Raw genomic sequence first — 18632 nt, 5'->3', positions numbered from 1 at the left:
GCGAGACTCAGAGACACAGAGAGACACGGAAGACAGAGGGAGTCACAGAGAGACTCAGAGACACACAGAGAGTCACAGCGAGACTCAGAGGAATAGAGAGACACAGAGTCATATACATAAACCGTTGAAAGTTACAGGAAAATCTGATGGTACTGTTTTTAAACGTGTACATTATTTCAGAAGGACATTTCCCTCCAGATCACTTTTGCAAAAAACCACCTCACTCCTCCATAGCATGGCGTTTAATGGAATCTTGCTGTGCGCAAAATGTGTTTCTTAATGTAAGAACAGTCACTGAGTAATATAGTGTGTGTGGAACATTGAGAATTTCTCAGGGCTGTGAGAAGGTCCTGGACACAACAACGTGACAAAAATGTGATCATTTCAAGAATTAGTGCCACTATTTTACACCAGAACATTTAAAAGGCGACATTACTTAAGAAAGATTTTATTTGATACAAAATTATACAGTGTAAGTTTTCTAAACAACTTCATTTATATAATTACCAGCCAGGATAACCTGAGTGGAAACCTCGAGGTAAGAAATTCACTGCAGCTTATAATGCAGCTAATCACATTTGAATTTACACAGAAACGAGAGGGAGCTGAGCTGTTGGAGCATGAGGTTCGATTTCAAATGACAATGTTAAACATGGACAGTGGATCAGCTCTCTGAGTCCAGCAAATAAACTAATAATCGTTGTGAAAATGTCCCAACAAAACAGCAAAGGAAAGTACTGGACATGAAGCTGGAGGACAAATGGCATCAGGTCAGGCTACAAAAATAATGAATAATTCTCCCAAATCAGTGAAATGCAGTAACCGGTTACACAACTGGAATATAAACAGTTTATATTTACACCACTTCAACAAGCTACAGTATAATGATCAAAGAAAATATACACACATGATCGTCCAGTAGCTGTGCAGCAATGAGGCCTGCAGACACCAGCAATGCAGCGCTAAGACCGGCAGGCATCATCAGCCATGCAGCAGACACATGCAGATAGCAGTAATGCAGCATGGAGACTGGCAGACACCAGCAATGCAGCACTGAGACATGCAGGTGCCAGCAATGCAACACAGAGGCCTGCAGAGAGCAGCAATGCAGCCGAGGCCTGCAGACGGCAGCAATGCAGCACAGAGACATGCTGCCAGCAATGCAGCACCGATGCCAGCCGACGGCAGCAATACAGCACCAAGATCTGCAGACACCATAAATGCAGCGCAGCACTGAGATCTGCAGGCAGCAGCAGCCTGCACTGCACTTTCACTTGCTGTCACTGAAAGGGTTGCTGGTGCTTGGCTAAATTGAGAAGCACTTGCTATTTCACACAGATTGAAAATGATTTCACTCTGTAATCTTCGAGCCAAAGGTGAAGTTGTATTTCACAACTAGTCCCTCTATTCACTGTTGGGTCTTCTCCACTTTTACTTCCATTGAAATGTTAACGCTGGACGATCAGCCTTTTCCTGATCTCAAGTATAAATCAATACTTTTTACAATTCTGAGTACAATGTGTTTTTAAAAAACTGCTGTAATACTCAGCACATTGGTTGAAATACACCCTTGGTACCAGAGGATGTGGCAATGTTAGGACTTTGTTGGTATCATCAACAGTTGACGATTATGACCATTCCCTGAACATGGTATTGTCGCACATTCAGAGATTCATACAGTGGTTACCATTTCCTCATTAACCAGGTGATTTCTTTGGGAATCTTTCCAGCATTGTGCTGTGTTCCATGTGGAGGTCTCCTCTGCTTTGTTTCCATTCCTTTGCCTGGACTGTTTGACTGACAGGTGTGCCAAAGAACAAATCCAACTTATTTTCAAAAGCCAGTTACAAGAATTTTAAATGCTGGTAATGTCATTTTTTCTGCATTTTGTTTTTGTGTAAATATAACGAATGGTGATTATTTGATTTAGATGTAATAAGATGCTAACCAGCTTTGTGACAGCTTATAAACCTAAATTAGTTCCTGATGGTGGGATTTTGATTTTTCCTATTCTCAGAATAATTATTAAGCCATTTCTGAGCTTCTGTAACAGAATTTTCAGAACGATTTGAAGAACGTGACAAGCCACCGGCTCGCTTTGTACAATTACATTTATCCTTTGAAAGCTTCAATACCTTCGGAAAGCAGAGTTTAGTAATCCATTTTCAACAGATTATGCAAAGGAGGCACTATCTGAATATTACCTGCTCACCAACACAGATCAGGATTTGAATCTGAACAATTTGTGCAGAGGATATCAATCTGCAGAATGCTTTCAGGGGGTTTTTGCCCCAAAATATCATTCCATTTTGCAGAATCTTACAGATCCAATTCAGTCCTTAACAATAAAAAACATTCAAAGATAACCTCACATCAACCAGAACCTCCCATTGCATTGACAACACAATGAGCACAGCTGGCCGACAGGACGGGTTTCCAGCTCTGACAGCAGAGTGAAGCTTCAGTTGAAATATACAGAAGGCGGTCTCGTTGCCCCAGCTGACCTCCCCTCCAACCTCTTTCCCATCCTCCTTTACATCATTTGGCTGCAGTTGGAGTATCAGGATTTCAAGATCAGAGGCAGGGTTTTTGACCTATGCTTTAATCGACACATAACGGGCCTCCTTGATCACAGATGGTCATCCTGCCCAGAGGGTTTGCAACCATGGAATAGTTTTTATTGTGATGTGAATCAGCATTTTCATTTCCTTTTGACAACTTAATGCACCTTTTTGTTTGGGTGCAGATGGCCAAAGGCTTCCAGCTTCTGTCTGTAGGCCTCGGCCTCCTGCTCCTTCTCCAAAAGCTGCTGTCTGTATTTCTGTGCCTCACGATTGGCATCATCTAGTTGTTTCTGCAACACCTCTTTCTCCTGGAACCAAAACACAAGAATTATCACCAGGGCCTGCCCCATCATTCATCTGGGCTGCATGAGCATGTTGGCGTAATTATCCATCTAAAGCCTTTCCAAAGACCTGTAACCAACCCCCTGACCAGGGGTAATTCTGACAAAAAAACAGCATTCATCAATGCTGAGTAAACTGATCACTATCCAGTGAACCCTGGGTTAGAGAGAGGAAATCAGCCAGGGTTCATGCTCCTGATCACTGTCCAGTGATCCCTGGGTTAGAGAGAGAGAGAGAGAGGAAATCAGCCAGGGTTCCTGCTCCTGATCACTGTCCAGTGATCCCTGGTTGGAGAGAGAGGGGAAATCAGCCAGGGTTCCTGCTCCTGATCACTGTCCAGTGATTCCTGGGTTAGAGAGAGTGAGGGGAAATCAGCCAGGGTTCCTGCTCCTGATCACTGTCCAGTGATCCCTGGGTTAGAGAGAGAGGGGAAATCAGCCAGGGTTCCTGCTCCTGATCACTGTCCAGTGATCCCTGGGTTAGAGAGAGAGAGGAAATCAGCCAGGGTTCCTGCTCCTGATCATTGTCCAGTGATCCCTGGGTTAGAGAGAGAGGGGAAATCAGCCAGGGTTCCTGCTCCTGATCACTGTCCAGTGATCCCTGGGTTAGAGAGAGGAAATCAGCCAGGGTTCCTGCTCCTGATCACTGTCCAGTGATCCCTGGGTCAGAGAGAGAGGGGAAATCAGCCAGGGTTCCTGCTCCAGATCGCTGTCCAGTGATCCTGGGTTAGAGAGAGAGAGGGGAAATCAGCCAGGGTTCCTGCTCCTGATCACTGTCCAGTGATCCCTGGATTAGAGAGAGATAGGGGAAATCAGCCAGGGTTCCTGCTCCTGATCACTGTCCAGTGACCCTGGGATAGAGAGAGAGAGGAAATCAGCCAGGGTTCCTGCTCCAGATCGCTGTCCAGTGATCCCTTATTTAGAGAGAGAGAGGGGAAATCAGCCTGGGTTCCTGCTCCTGATCACTGTCCAGTGATCCCTGGGTTAGAGAGAGGAAATCAGCCAGGGTTCCTGGGTTAGAGAGAGTGAGGGGAAATCAGCCAGGGTTCCTGCTCCTGATCACTGTCCAGTGATCCCTGGGTTAGAGAGAGAGAGGGGAAATGAGCCAGAGTTGCTGCTCCTGATCACTGTCCAGTGATCCCTGGGTTAGAGAGAGGAAATCAGCCAGGGTTCCTGCTCCTATTCACTGTCCAGTGATCCCTGGGTTAGAGAGAGAGGGGAAATCAGCCAGGGTTCCTGCTCCAGATCGCTGTCCAGTGATCCTGGGTTAGAGAGAGAGAGAGGAAATCAGCCAGGGTTCCTGCTCCTGATCACTGTCCAGTGATCCCTGGGTTAGAGAGAGGAAATCAGCCAGGGTTCCTGCTCCTATTCACTGTCCAGTGATCCCTGGGTTAGAGAGAGAGGGGAAATCAGCCAGGGTTCCTGCTCCTGATCACTGTCCAGTGATCCCTGGGTTAGAGAGAGAGAGGAAATCAGCCAGGGTTCCTGCTCCTGATCATTGTCCAGTGATCCCTGGGTTAGAGAGAGAGGGGAAATCAGCCAGGGTTCCTGCTCCTGATCACTGTCCAGTGATCCCTGGGTTAGAGAGAGGAAATCAGCCAGGGTTCCTGCTCCTGATCACTGTCCAGTGATCCCTGGGTTAGAGAGAGAGGGGAAATCAGCCAGGGTTCCTGCTCCAGATCGCTGTCCAGTGATCCTGGGTTAGAGAGAGAGAGGGGAAATCAGCCAGGGTTCCTGCTCCTGATCACTGTCCAGTGATCCCTGGATTAGAGAGAGAAAGGGGAAATCAGCCAGGGTTCCTGCTCCTGATCACTGTCCAGTGACCCTGGGATAGAGAGAGAGAGGAAATCAGCCAGGGTTCCTGCTCCAGATCGCTGTCCAGTGGTCCCTTATTTAGAGAGAGAGAGGGGAAATCAGCCTGGGTTCCTGCTCCTGATCACTGTCCAGTGATCCCTGGGTTAGAGAGAGGAAATCAGCCAGGGTTCCTGGGTTAGAGAGAGTGAGGGGAAATCAGCCAGGGTTCCTGCTCCTGATCACTGTCCAGTGATCCCTGGGTTAGAGAGAGAGAGGGGAAATGAGCCAGAGTTGCTGCTCCTGATCACTGTCCAGTGATCCCTGGGTTAGAGAGAGGAAATCAGCCAGGGTTCCTGCTCCTATTCACTGTCCAGTGATCCCTGGGTTAGAGAGAGAGGGGAAATCAGCCAGTGTTCCTGCTCCAGATCGCTGTCCAGTGATCCTGGGTTAGAGAGAGAGAGAGGAAATCAGCCAGGGTTCCTGCTCCTGATCACTGTCCAGTGATCCCTGGGTTAGAGAGAGAGAGGGGAAATCTGCCAGGGTTCCTGCTCCAGATCGCTGTCCAGTGATCCATGGGTTAGACAGAGAGAGGAAATCAGCCAGGGTTCCTGCTCCTGATCACTGTCCAGTGATCCCTGGGTTAGAGAGAGAGAGGGGAAATCAGCCAGGGTTCCTGCTCCAGATCGCTGTCCAGTGATCACTGGGTTAGAGCGAGAGGGGTAATCAGCCAGGGTTCCTGCTCCTGATCACTGTCCAGTGATCCCTGGGTTAGAGAGAGAGGGGAAATCAGCCAGGGTTCCTGCTCCAGATCGCTGTCCAGTGATCCTGGGTTAGAGAGAGAGAGGGGAAATCAGCCAGGGTTCCTGCTCCTGATCACTGTCCAGTGATCCCTGGATTAGAGAGAGAAAGGGGAAATCAGCCAGGGTTCCTGCTCCTGATCACTGTCCAGTGACCCTGGGATAGAGAGAGAGAGGAAATCAGCCAGGGTTCCTGCTCCAGATCACTGTCCAGTGATCCCTTATTTAGAGAGAGAGAGGGGAAATCAGCCAGGGTTCCTGCTCCTGATCACTGCCCAGTGATCCCTGGGTTAGAGAGAGAGAGGGGAAATCAGCCAGGGTTCCTGCTCCAGATCGCTGTCCAGTGATCCTGGGTTAGAGAGAGAGAGGGGAAATCAGCCAGGGTTCCTGCTCCTGATCACTGTCCAGTGATCCCTGGATTAGAGAGAGAAAGGGGAAATCAGCCAGGGTTCCTGCTCCTGATCACTGTCCAGTGACCCTGGGTTAGAGAGAGAGAGGAAATCAGCCAGGGTTCCTGCTCCAGATCGCTGTCCAGTGATCCCTGGGTTAGAGAGAGAGAGAAAATCAGCCAGGGTTCCTGCTCCTGATCACTGTCCAGTGATCCCTGGGTTAGAGAGAGAGGGGAAATCAGCCAGGGTTCCTGATCCTGATCACCGTCCAGTGATCCCTGGGTTAGAGAGAGAGTGAGGGGAAATCAGCCAGGGTTCCTGGTCCTGATCACTGTCCAGTGATCCCTGGGTTAGAGAGAGAGGGGAAATCAGCCAGGGTTCCTGCTCCTGATCACTGTCCAGTGATCCCTGGGTGAGAGAGAGAGGGGAGATCAGCCAGGGTTCCTGGTCCTGATCACTGTCCAGTGATCCCTGGGTTAGAGAGAGAGGGGAAATCAGCCAGGGTTCCTGCTCCAGATCGCTGTCCAGTGATCCCTGGGTTAGAGAGAGAGGGGAAATCAGCCATGATTCCTGCTCCTGATCACTGTCCAGTGATCCCTGGGTTAGAGCGAGAGGGGTAATCAGCCAGGGTTCCTGCTCCTGATCACTGTCCAGTGATCCCTGGGTTAGAGAGAGAGGGGAAATCAGCCAGGGTTCCTGCTCCAGATCGCTGTCCAGTGATCCCTGGGTTAGAGAGAGAGAGGGGAGAAATCAGCCAGGGTTCCTGCTCCTGATCACTGTCCAGTGATCCCTGGGTTAGAGAGAGAGAGGGGAAATGAGCCAGAGTTGCTGCTCCTGATCACTGTCCAGTGATCCCTGGGTTAGAGAGAGGAAATCAGCCAGGGTTCCTGCTCCTGATCACTGTCCAGTGATCCCTGGGTTAGAGAGAGAGGGGAAATCAGCCAGGGTTCCTGCTCCAGATCGCTGTCCAGTGATCCTGGGTTAGAGAGAGAGAGGGGAAATCAGCCAGGGTTCCTGCTCCTGATCACTGTCCAGTGATCCCTGGATTAGAGAGAGAAAGGGGAAATCAGCCAGGGTTCCTGCTCCTGATCACTGTCCAGTGACCCTGGGATAGAGAGAGAGAGGAAATCAGCCAGGGTTCCTGCTCCAGATCGCTGTCCAGTGATCCCTTATTTAGAGAGAGAGAGGGGAAATCAGCCTGGGTTCCTGCTCCTGATCACTGTCCAGTGATCCCTGGGTTAGAGAGAGGAAATCAGCCAGGGTTCCTGGGTTAGAGAGAGTGAGGGGAAATCAGCCAGGGTTCCTGCTCCTGATCACTGTCCAGTGATCCCTGGGTTAGAGAGAGAGAGGGGAAATGAGCCAGAGTTGCTGCTCCTGATCACTGTCCAGTGATCCCTGGGTTAGAGAGAGGAAATCAGCCAGGGTTCCTGCTCCTATTCACTGTCCAGTGATCCCTGGGTTAGAGAGAGAGGGGAAATCAGCCAGGGTTCCTGCTCCAGATCGCTGTCCAGTGATCCTGGGTTAGAGAGAGAGAGGGGAAATCAGCCAGGGTTCCTGCTCCAGATCGCTGTCCAGTGATCCATGGGTTAGACAGAGAGAGGAAATCAGCCAGGGTTCCTGCTCCTGATCACTGTCCAGTGATCCCTGGGTTAGAGAGAGAGAGGGGAAATCAGCCAGGGTTCCTGCTCCAGATCGCTGTCCAGTGATCCCTGGATTAGTGAGAGAGAGGGGAATTCAGCCAGGGTTCCTGCTCCTGATCACTGTCCAGTGATCACTGGGTTAGAGCGAGAGGGGTAATCAGCCAGGGTTCCTGCTCCTGATCACTGTCCAGTGATCCCTGGGTTAGAGAGAGAGGGGAAATCAGCCAGGGTTCCTGCTCCAGATCGCTGTCCAGTGATCCTGGGTTAGAGAGAGAGAGGGGAAATCAGCCAGGGTTCCTGCTCCTGATCACTGTCCAGTGATCCCTGGATTAGAGAGAGAAAGGGGAAATCAGCCAGGGTTCCTGCTCCTGATCACTGTCCAGTGACCCTGGGATAGAGAGAGAGAGGAAATCAGCCAGGGTTCCTGCTCCAGATCACTGTCCAGTGATCCCTTCTTTAGAGAGAGAGAGGGGAAATCAGCCAGGGTTCCTGCTCCTGATCACTGCCCAGTGATCCCTGGGTTAGAGAGAGAGAGGGGAAATCAGCCAGGGTTCCTGCTCCAGATCGCTGTCCAGTGATCCTGGGTTAGAGAGAGAGAGGGGAAATCAGCCAGGGTTCCTGCTCCTGATCACTGTCCAGTGATCCCTGGATTAGAGAGAGAAAGGGGAAATCAGCCAGGGTTCCTGCTCCTGATCACTGTCCAGTGACCCTGGGTTAGAGAGAGAGAGGAAATCAGCCAGGGTTCCTGCTCCAGATCGCTGTCCAGTGATCCCTGGGTTAGAGAGAGAGAGAAAATCAGCCAGGGTTCCTGCTCCTGATCACTGTCCAGTGATCCCTGGGTTAGAGAGAGAGGGGAAATCAGCCAGGGTTCCTGATCCTGATCACCGTCCAGTGATCCCTGGGTTAGAGAGAGAGTGAGGGGAAATCAGCCAGGGTTCCTGGTCCTGATCACTGTCCAGTGATCCCTGGGTTAGAGAGAGAGGGGAAATCAGCCAGGGTTCCTGCTCCTGATCACTGTCCAGTGATCCCTGGGTGAGAGAGAGAGGGGAGATCAGCCAGGGTTCCTGGTCCTGATCACTGTCCAGTGATCCCTGGGTTAGAGCGAGAGGGGTAATCAGCCAGGGTTCCTGGTCCTGATCACTGTCCAGTGATCCCTGGGTTAGAGAGAGAGGGGAAATCAGCCAGGGTTCCTGCTCCAGATCGCTGTCCAGTGATCCCTGGGTTAGAGAGAGAGAGGGGAGAAATCAGCCAGGGTTCCTGCTCCTGATCACTGTCCAGTGATCCCTGAGTTAGAGAGAGAGAGGGGAAATGAGCCAGAGTTGCTGCTCCTGATCACTGTCCAGTGATCCCTGGGTTAGAGAGAGGAAATCAGCCAGGGTTCCTGCTCCTGATCACTGTCCAGTGATCCCTGGGTTAGAGAGAGAGGGGAAATCAGCCAGGGTTCCTGCTCCAGATCGCTGTCCAGTGATCCTGGGTTAGAGAGAGAGAGGGGAAATCAGCCAGGGTTCCTGCTCCTGATCACTGTCCAGTGATCCCTGGATTAGAGAGAGAAAGGGGAAATCAGCCAGGGTTCCTGCTCCTGATCACTGTCCAGTGACCCTGGGATAGAGAGAGAGAGGAAATCAGCCAGGGTTCCTGCTCCAGATCGCTGTCCAGTGATCCCTTATTTAGAGAGAGAGAGGGGAAATCAGCCTGGGTTCCTGCTCCTGATCACTGTCCAGTGATCCCTGGGTTAGAGAGAGGAAATCAGCCAGGGTTCCTGGGTTAGAGAGAGTGAGGGGAAATCAGCCAGGGTTCCTGCTCCTGATCACTGTCCAGTGATCCCTGGGTTAGAGAGAGAGAGGGGGGAAATCAGCCAGGGTTCCTGCTCCTGATCACTGTCCAGTGATATCTGGGTTAGAGAGAGAGGGGAAATCAGCCAGGGTTCCTGCTCCTGATCACTGTCCAGTGATCCCTGGGTTAGAGAGAGAGAGGGAGGGGAAATCAGCCAGGGTTCCTGCTCCTGATCACTGTCCAGTGATCCCTGGGTTAGAGAGAGAGAGGGGGGAAATCAGCCAGGGTTCCTGCTCCTGATCACTGTCCAGTGATGCCTGGGTTAGAGAGAGAGGGGAAATCAGCCAGGGTTCCTGCTCCTGATCACTGTCCAGTGATCCCTGGGTTAGAGAGAGAGAGAGAGGGGAAATCAGCCATGGTTCCTGCTCCTGATCAGTGTCCAGTGATCCCTTATTTAGAGAGAGAGAGGGGAAATCAGCCAGGGTTCCTGCTCCTGATCACTGTCCAGTGATCCCTGGGTTAGAGAGAGGAAATCAGCCAGGGTTCCTGGGTTAGAGAGAGAGAGGGGAAATCAGCCAAGGTTCCTGATCCTGATCACTGTCCAGTGATCCCTGGGTTAGAGAGAGAGAGGAAATCAGCCAGGGTTCCTGCTCCTGATCACTGTCCAGTGATCCCTGGGTTAGAGAGAGTGAGGGGAAATCAGCCAGGGTTCCTGCTCCTGATCACTGTCCAGTGATCGCTGGGTTAGAGAGAGGAAATCAGCCAGGGTTCATGCTCCAGATCACTGTCCAGTGATCCCTGGGTTAGAGAGAGAGAGAGGGGAAATCAGCCAGGGTTCCTGCTCCTGATCACTGTCCAGTGATCCCTGGGTTAGAGAGAGAAAATCAGCCAGGGTTCCTGGGTTAGAGAGAGTGAGGGGAAATCAGCCAGGGTTCCTGCTCCTGATCACTGCCTAGTGATCCCTGGGTTAGAGAGAGAGAGGGGAAATCAGCCAGGGTTCCTGCTCCTGATCACTGTCCAGTAATCCCTGGGTTAGAGAGAGGAAATCAGCCAGGGTTCCTGGGTTAGAGAGAGTGAGGGGAAATCAGCCAGGTTTCCTGCTCCTGATCACTGCCCAGTGATCCCTGGGTTAGCAAGAGAGAGGGGAAATCAGCCAGGGTTCCTGCTCCTGATCACTTTCCAGTGATCCCTGGGTTACAGAGAGAGAGAGGAAATCTGCAAGGGTTCCTGCTCCTGATCACTGTCCAGTGATCCCAGGGTTAGAGAGAGGAAATCAGCCAGGATTCATGCTCCTGATCACTGTCCAGTGATCCCTGGGTTAGAGAGAGAGAGAGGGGAAATCAGCCAGGGTTCCTGCTCCTGATCACTGTCCAGCGATCCCTGGGTTAGAGAGCGAGAGGAGAAATCAGCCAGGGTTCCAGCTCCTGATCACTGTCCAGTGATCCCTGGTTTAGAGAGAGGAAATCAGCCAGTGATCCCTGGATGAGAGAGAGGGGAAATCAGCCAAGGTTCCTGCTCCTGATCACTGTCCAGTAATCCCTGGGTTAGAGAAAGGGAGAGGAAATCAGCCAGGGTTCCTGCTCCTGATCACTGTCCAGTGATCCCTGGGTTAGAGAGAGGAAATCAGCCAGGGTTCCGGGGTTAGAGAGAGTGAGGGGAAATCAGCCAGGGTTCCTGCTCCTGATCACTGCCCAGTGATCCCTGGGTTAGAGAGAGAGAGGGGAAATCAGCCAGGGTTCCTGATCCTGATCACTGTCCAGTGACCCTGGGATAGAGAGAGAGAGGAAATCAGCCTGGATTCCTGCTCCTGATCACTGTTCAGTGATCCCTGGGTTAGTGAGAGAGATGGGAAATCAGCCAGGGTTCCTGCTCCTGATCATTGTCCAGTGATCCCTGGGTTAGAGAGAGAGAAGGGAAATCAGCCAGGGTTCCTGCTCCTGATCACTGTCCAGTGATCCCTGGGTTAGAGAGAGGAAATCAGCCAAGGTTCCTGGGTTAGAGAGAGTGAGGGGAAATCAGCCAGGGTTCCTGCTCCTGGTCACTGTCCAGTGATCGCTGGGTTAGAGAGAGAGGGGAAATAAGCCAGGGTTCCTGCTCCTGATCACTGTCCAGTGATCCCTGGGTTAGAGAGAGAGAGGGGAAATCAGCCAGGGTTCCTGCTCCTGATCACTGTTCAGTGATCCCTGGGTTAGAGAGAGAGAGGGGAAATCAGCCAGGGTTCCTGCTCCTGATCACTGTCCAGTGATCCCTGGGTTAGAGAGAGAGAGGGGAAATCAGCCAGGGTTCCTGCTCCTGATCATTGTCCAGTGTTCCCTGGGTTAGAGAAAGAGAGGAAATCAGCCAGGGTTCCAGCTCCTGATCACTGTCCAGTGATCCCTGGGTTAGAGAGAGGAAATCAGCCAGGGTTCCTTGGTTAGATAGAGTGAGGGGAAATCAGCCAGGGTTCCTGCTCCTGATCACTGTCCAGTGATCCCTGGGTTAGAGAGAGAGAGGGGAAATGAGCCAGAGTTGCTGCTCCTGATCACTGTCCAGTGATCCCTGGGTTAGAGAGAGGAAATCAGCCAGGGTTCCTGCTCCTGATCACTGTCCAGTGAACCCTGGGTTAGTGAGAGAGAGGGGAATTCAGCCAGGGTTCCTGCTCCTGATCACTGTACAGTGATCCCTGGGTTAGAGAGAGAGAGGGAGGGGAAATCAGCCAGGGTTCCTGCTCCTGATCACTGTCCAGTGATCCCTGGGTTAGAGAGAGGAAATCAGCCAGGGTTCCTGGGTTAGAGAGAGAGAGGGGAAATCAGCCAGGGTTCCTGCTCCTGATCACTGTCCAGTGATCCCTGGGTTAGAGAGAGTGAGGGGAAATCAGCCAGGGTTCCTGCTCCTGATCACTGTCCAGTGATCGCTGGGTTAGAGAGAGGAAATCAGCCAGGGTTCATGCTCCAGATCACTGTCCAGTGATCCCTGGGTTAGAGAGAGAGAGAGGGGAAATCTGCCAGGGTTCCTGCTCCTGATCACTGTCCAGCGATCCCTGGGTTAGAGAGAGAGAGGGGAAATCAGCCAGGGTTCCTGCTCCTGATGACTGTCCAGTGATCCCTGGGTTAGAGAGAGAAAATCAGCCAGGGTTCCTGGGTTAGAGAGAGTGAGGGGAAATCAGCCAGGGTTCCTGCTCCTGATCACTGCCTAGTGATCCCTGGGTTAGAGAGAGAGAGGGGAAATCAGCCAGGGTTCCTGCTCCTGATCACTGTCCAGTAATCCCTGGGTTAGAGAGAGGAAATCAGCCAGGGTTCCTGGGTTAGAGAGAGTGAGGGGAAATCAGCCAGGTTTCCTGCTCCTGATCACTGCCCAGTGATCCCTGGGTTAGCAAGAGAGAGGGGAAATCAGCCAGGGTTCCTGCTCCTGATCACTTTCCAGTGATCCCTGGGTTACAGAGAGAGAGAGGAAATCTGCAAGGGTTCCTGCTCCTGATCACTGTCCAGTGATCCCAGGGTTAGAGAGAGGAAATCAGCCAGGATTCATGCTCCTGATCACTGTCCAGTGATCCCTGGGTTAGAGAGAGAGAGAGGGGAAATCAGCCAGGGTTCCTGCTCCTGATCACTGTCCAGCGATCCCTGGGTTAGAGAGCGAGAGGAGAAATCAGCCAGGGTTCCAGCTCCTGATCACTGTCCAGTGATCCCTGGTTTAGAGAGAGGAAATCAGCCAGTGATCCCTGGATGAGAGAGAGGGGAAATCAGCCAAGGTTCCTGCTCCTGATCACTGTCCAGTAATCCCTGGGTTAGAGAAAGGGAGAGGAAATCAGCCAGGGTTCCTGCTCCTGATCACTGTCCAGTGATCCCTTGGTTAGAGAGAGGAAATCAGCCAGGGTTCCTGGGTTAGAGAGAGTGAGGGGAAATCAGCCAGGGTTCCTGCTCCTGATCACTGCCCAGTGATCCCTGGGTTAGAGAGAGAGAGGGGAAATCAGCCAGGGTTCCTGATCCTGATCACTGTCCAGTGACCCTGGGATAGAGAGAGAGAGGAAATCAGCCTGGATTCCTGCTCCTGATCACTGTTCAGTGATCCCTGGGTTAGTGAGAGAGATGGGAAATCAGCCAGGGTTCCTGCTCCTGATCATTGTCCAGTGATCCCTGGGTTAGAGAGAGAGAAGGGAAATCAGCCAGGGTTCCTGCTCCTGATCACTGTCCAGTCATCCCTGGGTTAGAGAGAGGAAATCAGCCAAGGTTCCTGGGTTAGAGAGAGTGAGGGGAAATCAGCCAGGGTTCCTGCTCCTGGTCACTGTCCAGTGATCCCTGGGTTAGAGAGAGAGAGAGGAAATCAGCCAGGGTTCCTGCTCCTGGTCACTGTCCAGTGATCGCTGGGTTAGAGAGAGAGGGGAAATAAGCCAGGGTTCCTGCTCCTGATCACTGTCCAGTGATCCCTGGGTTAGAGAGAGAGAGGGGAAATCAGCCAGGGTTCCTGCTCCTGATCACTGTTCAGTGATCCCTGGGTTAGAGAGAGAGAGGGGAAATCAGCCAGGGTTCCTGCTCCTGATCACTGTCCAGTGATCCCTGGGTTAGAGAGAGAGAGGGGAAATCAGCCAGGGTTCCTGCTCCTGATCACTGTTCAGTGATCCCTGGGTTAGAGAGAGAGAGGGGAAATCAGCCAGGGTTCCTGCTCCTGATCACTGTCCAGTGATCCCTGGGTTAGAGAGAGGAAATCAGCCAGGATTCCTGCTCCTGATCACTGCCCAGTGATCCCTGGGTTAGTGAGAGAGAGGGGAAATCAGCCAGGGTTCCTGCTCCTGATCATTGTCCAGTGATCCCTGGGTTAGAGAAAGAGAGGAAATAAGCCAGGGTTCCAGCTCCTGATCACTGTCCAGTGATCCCTGGGTTAGAGAGAGGAAATCAGCCAGGGTTCCTTGGTTAGATAGAGTGAGGGGAAATCAGCCAGGGTTCCTGCTCCTGATCACTGTCCAGTGATCCCTGGGTTAGAGAGAGAGAGGGGAAATGAGCCAGAGTTGCTGCTCCTGATCACTGTCCAGTGATCCCTGGGTTAGAGAGAGGAAATCAGCCAGGGTTCCTGCTCCTGATCACTGTCCAGTGAACCCTGGGTTAGTGAGAGAGAGGGGAATTCAGCCAGGGTTCCTGCTCCTGATCACTGTACAGTGATCCCTGGGTTAGAGAGAGAGAGGGAGGGGAAATCAGCCAGGGTTCCTGCTCCTGATCACTGTCCAGTGATCCCTGGGTTAGAGAGAGAGAGGGGGGAAATCAGCCAGGGTTCCTGCTCCTGATCACTGTCCAGTGATATCTGGGTTAGAGAGAGAGGGGAAATCAGCCAGGGTTCCTGCTCCTGATCACTGTCCAGTGATCCCTGGGTTAGAGAGAGAGAGGGAGGGGAAATCAGCCAGGGTTCCTGCTCCTGATCACTGTCCAGTGATCCCTGGGTTAGAGAGAGAGAGGGGGGAAATCAGCCAGGGTTCCTGCTCCTGATCACTGTCCAGTGATCCCTGGGTTAGAGAGAGAGAGAGAGGGGAAATCAGCCATGGTTCCTGCTCCTGATCAGTGTCCAGTGATCCCTTATTTAGAGAGAGAGAGGGGAAATCAGCCAGGGTTCCTGCTCCTGATCACTGTCCAGTGATCCCTGGGTTAGAGAGAGGAAATCAGCCAGGGTTCCTGGGTTAGAGAGAGAGAGGGGAAATCAGCCAAGGTTCCTGATCCTGATCACTGTCCAGTGATCCCTGGGTTAGAGAGAGAGAGGAAATCAGCCAGGGTTCCTGCTCCTGATCACTGTCCAGTGATCCCTGGGTTAGAGAGAGAGGGGAAATCAGCCAGGGTTCCTGCTCCTGATCACTGTCCAGTGATCCCTGGGTTAGAGAGAGAGAGAGAGGGGAAATCAGCCATGGTTCCTGCTCCTGATCAGTGTCCAGTGATCCCTTATTTAGAGAGAGAGGGGAAATCAGCCAGGGTTCCTGCTCCTGATCACTGTCCAGTGATCCCTGGGTTAGAGAGAGGAAATCAGCCTGGATTCCTGCTCCTGATCACTGTTCAGTGATCCCTGGGTTAGTGAGAGAGATGGGAAATCAGCCAGGGTTCCTGCTCCTGATCACTGTCCAGTGATCCCTGGGTTAGAGAGAGAGAGAGGAAATCAGCCAGGGTTCCTGCTCCTGATCACTGTCCAGTGATCCCTGGGTTAGAGAGAGAGAGAGAGGGGAAATCAGCCATGGTTCCTGCTCCTGATCAGTGTCCAGTGATCCCTTATTTAGAGAGAGAGAGGGGAAATCAGCCAGGGTTCCTGCTCCTGATCACTGTCCAGTGATCCCTGGGTTAGAGAGAGGAAATCAGCCAGGGTTCCTGGGTTAGAGAGAGAGAGGGGAAATCAGCCAAGGTTCCTGATCCTGATCACTGTCCAGTGATCCCTGGGTTAGAGAGAGAGAGGAAATCAGCCAGGGTTCCTGCTCCTGATCACTGTCCAGTGATCCCTGGGTTAGAGAGAGTGAGGGGAAATCAGCCAGGGTTCCTGCTCCTGATCACTGTCCAGTGATCCCTGGGTTAGAGAGAGAGAGAGGGGAAATCAGCCAGGGTTCCTGCTCGTGATTACTGTCCAGTGATCCCTGGGTTAGAGAGAGAGAGGGGAAATCAGCCAGGGTTCCTGCTCCTGATCACTGTCCAGTGATCCCTGGGTTAGAGAGAGGAAATCAGCCTGGATTCCTGCTCCTGATCACTGTTCAGTGATCCCTGGGTTAGTGAGAGAGATGGGAAATCAGCCAGGGTTCCTGCTCCTGATCACTGTCCAGTGATCCCTGGGTTAGAGAGAGAGGGGAAATCAGCCAGGGTTCCTGCTCCTGATCACTGTCCAGTGATCCCTGGGTTAGAGAGAGAGAGAGAGGGGAAATCAGCCATGGTTCCTGCTCCTGATCAGTGTCCAGTGATCCCTTATTTAGAGAGAGAGGGGAAATCAGCCAGGGTTCCTGCTCCTGATCACTGTCCAGTGATCCCTGGGTTAGAGAGAGGAAATCAGCCTGGATTCCTGCTCCTGATCACTGTTCAGTGATCCCTGGGTTAGTGAGAGAGATGGGAAATCAGCCAGGGTTCCTGCTCCTGATCACTGTCCAGTGATCCCTGGGTTAGAGATAGAGAGAGGAAATCAGCCAGGGTTCCTGCTCCTGATCACTATCCAGTGATCCCTGGGTTAGAGAGAGAGAGGGGAAATCAGCCAGGGTTCCTGCTCCTGATCACTGTCCAGTAATCCCTGGGTTAGAGAGAGAGAGAGGAAATCAGCCAGGGTTCCTGCTCCTGATCACTGTCCAGTGATCCCTGGGTTAGAGAGAGGAAATCAGCCAAGGTTCCTGGGTTAGAGAGAGTGAGGGGAAATCAGCCAGGGTTCCTGCTCCTGATCACTGTCCAGTGATCCCTGGGTTGAGAGAGAGAGGGGAAATCAGCCAGGGTTCCTGGTCCTGATCACTGCCCAGTGATCGCTGGGTTAGAGAGAGAGGGGAAATAAGCCAGGGTTCCTGCTCCTGATCACTGTCCAGTGATCCCTGGGTTAGAGAGAGAGAGGGGAAATCAGCCAGGGTTCCTGCTCCTGATCACTGTTCAGTGATCCCTGGGTTAGAGAGAGAGAGGGGAAATCAGCCAGGGTTCCTGCTCCTGATCACTGTCCAGTGATCCCTGGGTTAGAGAGAGGAAATCAGCCAGGATTCCTGCTCCTGATCACTGCCCAGTGATCCCTGGGTTAGTGAGAGAGAGGGGAAATCAGCCAGGGTTCCTGCTCCTGATCATTGTCCAGTGATCCCTGGGTTAGAGAAAGAGAGGAAATCAGCCAGGGTTCCTGCTCCTGATCACTGTCCAGTGATCCCTGGGTTAGAGAGAGGAAATCAGCCAGGGTTCCTGGGTTAGACAGAGTGAGGGGAAATCAGCCAGGGTTCCTGCTCCTGATCACTGTCCAGTGATCCCTGGGTTAGAGAGAGAGAGGGGAAATGAGCCAGAGTTGCTGCTCCTGATCACTGTCCAGTGATCCCTGGGTTAGAGAGAGGAAATCAGCCAGGGTTCCTGCTCCTGATCACTGTCCAGTGAACCCTGGGTTAGTGAGAGAGAGGGGAATTCAGCCAGGGTTCCTGCTCCTGATCACTGTCCAGTGATCACTGGGTTAGAGCGAGAGGGGTAATCAGCCAGGGTTCCTGCTCCTGATCACTGTCCAGTGATCCCTGGGTTAGAGAGAGAGGGGAAATCAGCCAGGGTTCCTGCTCCAGATCGCTGTCCAGTGATCCTGGGTTAGAGAGAGAGAGGGGAAATCAGCCAGGGTTCCTGCTCCTGATCACTGTCCAGTGATCCCTGGATTAGAGAGAGAAAGGGGAAATCAGCCAGGGTTCCTGCTCCTGATCACTGTCCAGTGACCCTGGGATAGAGAGAGAGAGGAAATCAGCCAGGGTTCCTGCTCCAGATCGCTGTCCAGTGATCCCTTATTTAGAGAGAGAGGGGAAATCAGCCAGGGTTCCTGCTCCTGATCACTGCCCAGTGATCCCTGGGTTAGAGAGAGAGAGGGGAAATCAGCCAGGGTTCCTGCTCCAGATCACTGTCCAGTGATCCCTGGATTAGAGAGAGAAAGGGGAAATCAGCCAGGGTTCCTGCTCCTGATCACTGTCCAGTGACCCTGGGATAGAGAGAGAGAGGATATCAGCCAGGGTTCCTGCTCCAGATCGCTGTCCAGTGATCCTTGGGTTAGAGAGAGAGAGGAAATCAGCCAGGGTTCCTGCTCCTGATCACTGTCCAGTGATCCCTGGGTTCGAGAGAGAGGGGAAATCAGCCAGGGTTCCTGCTACTGATCACTGTCCAGTGATCCCTGGGATAGAGAAAGAAAGGGGAAATCTGCCAGGGTTCCTGGTCCTGATCACTGTCCAGTGATCCCTGGGTTAGAGAGAGAGAGGAAATCAGCCAGGGTTCCTGCTCCTGATCACTGTCCGATGATCCCTGGGTTAGAGAGAGGGGAAATCAGCCAGGGTTCCTGCTCCTGATCACAGTCCAGTGACCCTTGGGTTAGAGAGAGGGGAAATCAGCCAGGGTTCCTGATCACTGTCCAGTGATCCCTGGGTTAGAGAGAGGGTAAATAAGCCAGGGTTCCTGCTCCTGATCACAGTCCAGTGACCCTTGGGTTAGAGAGAGGGGAAATCAGCCAGGGTTCCTGTTCCTGATCACTGTCCAGTGATCCCTGGGTTAGAGAGAGGGGAAAACAGCCAGGGTTCCTGCTCCTGATCACTGTCCAGTGATCCCTGGGTTAGAGAGAGGAAATCAGCCAGGGTTCCTGCTCCTGTTAACTGTCCAGTGATCCCTGGGATAGAGAAAGAAAGGGGAAATCTGCCAGGGTTCCTGGTCCT

The 18632-nt window shown here is 52.3% G+C and overlaps 1 protein-coding gene across 5 annotated transcripts in view; it reads right to left on the bottom strand.

Annotated features, from left to right (window-relative positions):
- Positions 1–432: 432 nt before the first annotated feature.
- Positions 433–18632, bottom strand: part of gabpb1 (GA binding protein transcription factor subunit beta 1) — a 164930-nt gene continuing 146730 nt past the window's right edge. For all 5 annotated transcript variants that reach the window (XM_072470279.1, XM_072470278.1, XM_072470280.1 and 2 more), the window contains one exon: positions 433–2872. In XM_072470279.1, coding sequence (XP_072326380.1) covers positions 2720–2872 — 153 coding nt within the window. In that variant the 3' untranslated portion in view covers positions 433–2719. The remainder of the gene's footprint in view (positions 2873–18632) is intronic.

The sequence above is a fragment of the Scyliorhinus torazame genome, chromosome 12, assembly GCF_047496885.1.
Source record: "Scyliorhinus torazame isolate Kashiwa2021f chromosome 12, sScyTor2.1, whole genome shotgun sequence".
NCBI lineage: Eukaryota > Metazoa > Chordata > Chondrichthyes > Carcharhiniformes > Scyliorhinidae > Scyliorhinus > Scyliorhinus torazame.
The sequence above is the reverse complement of the archived record's forward strand: the minus strand, read 5'-3'. Positions and strand labels throughout refer to the sequence as shown.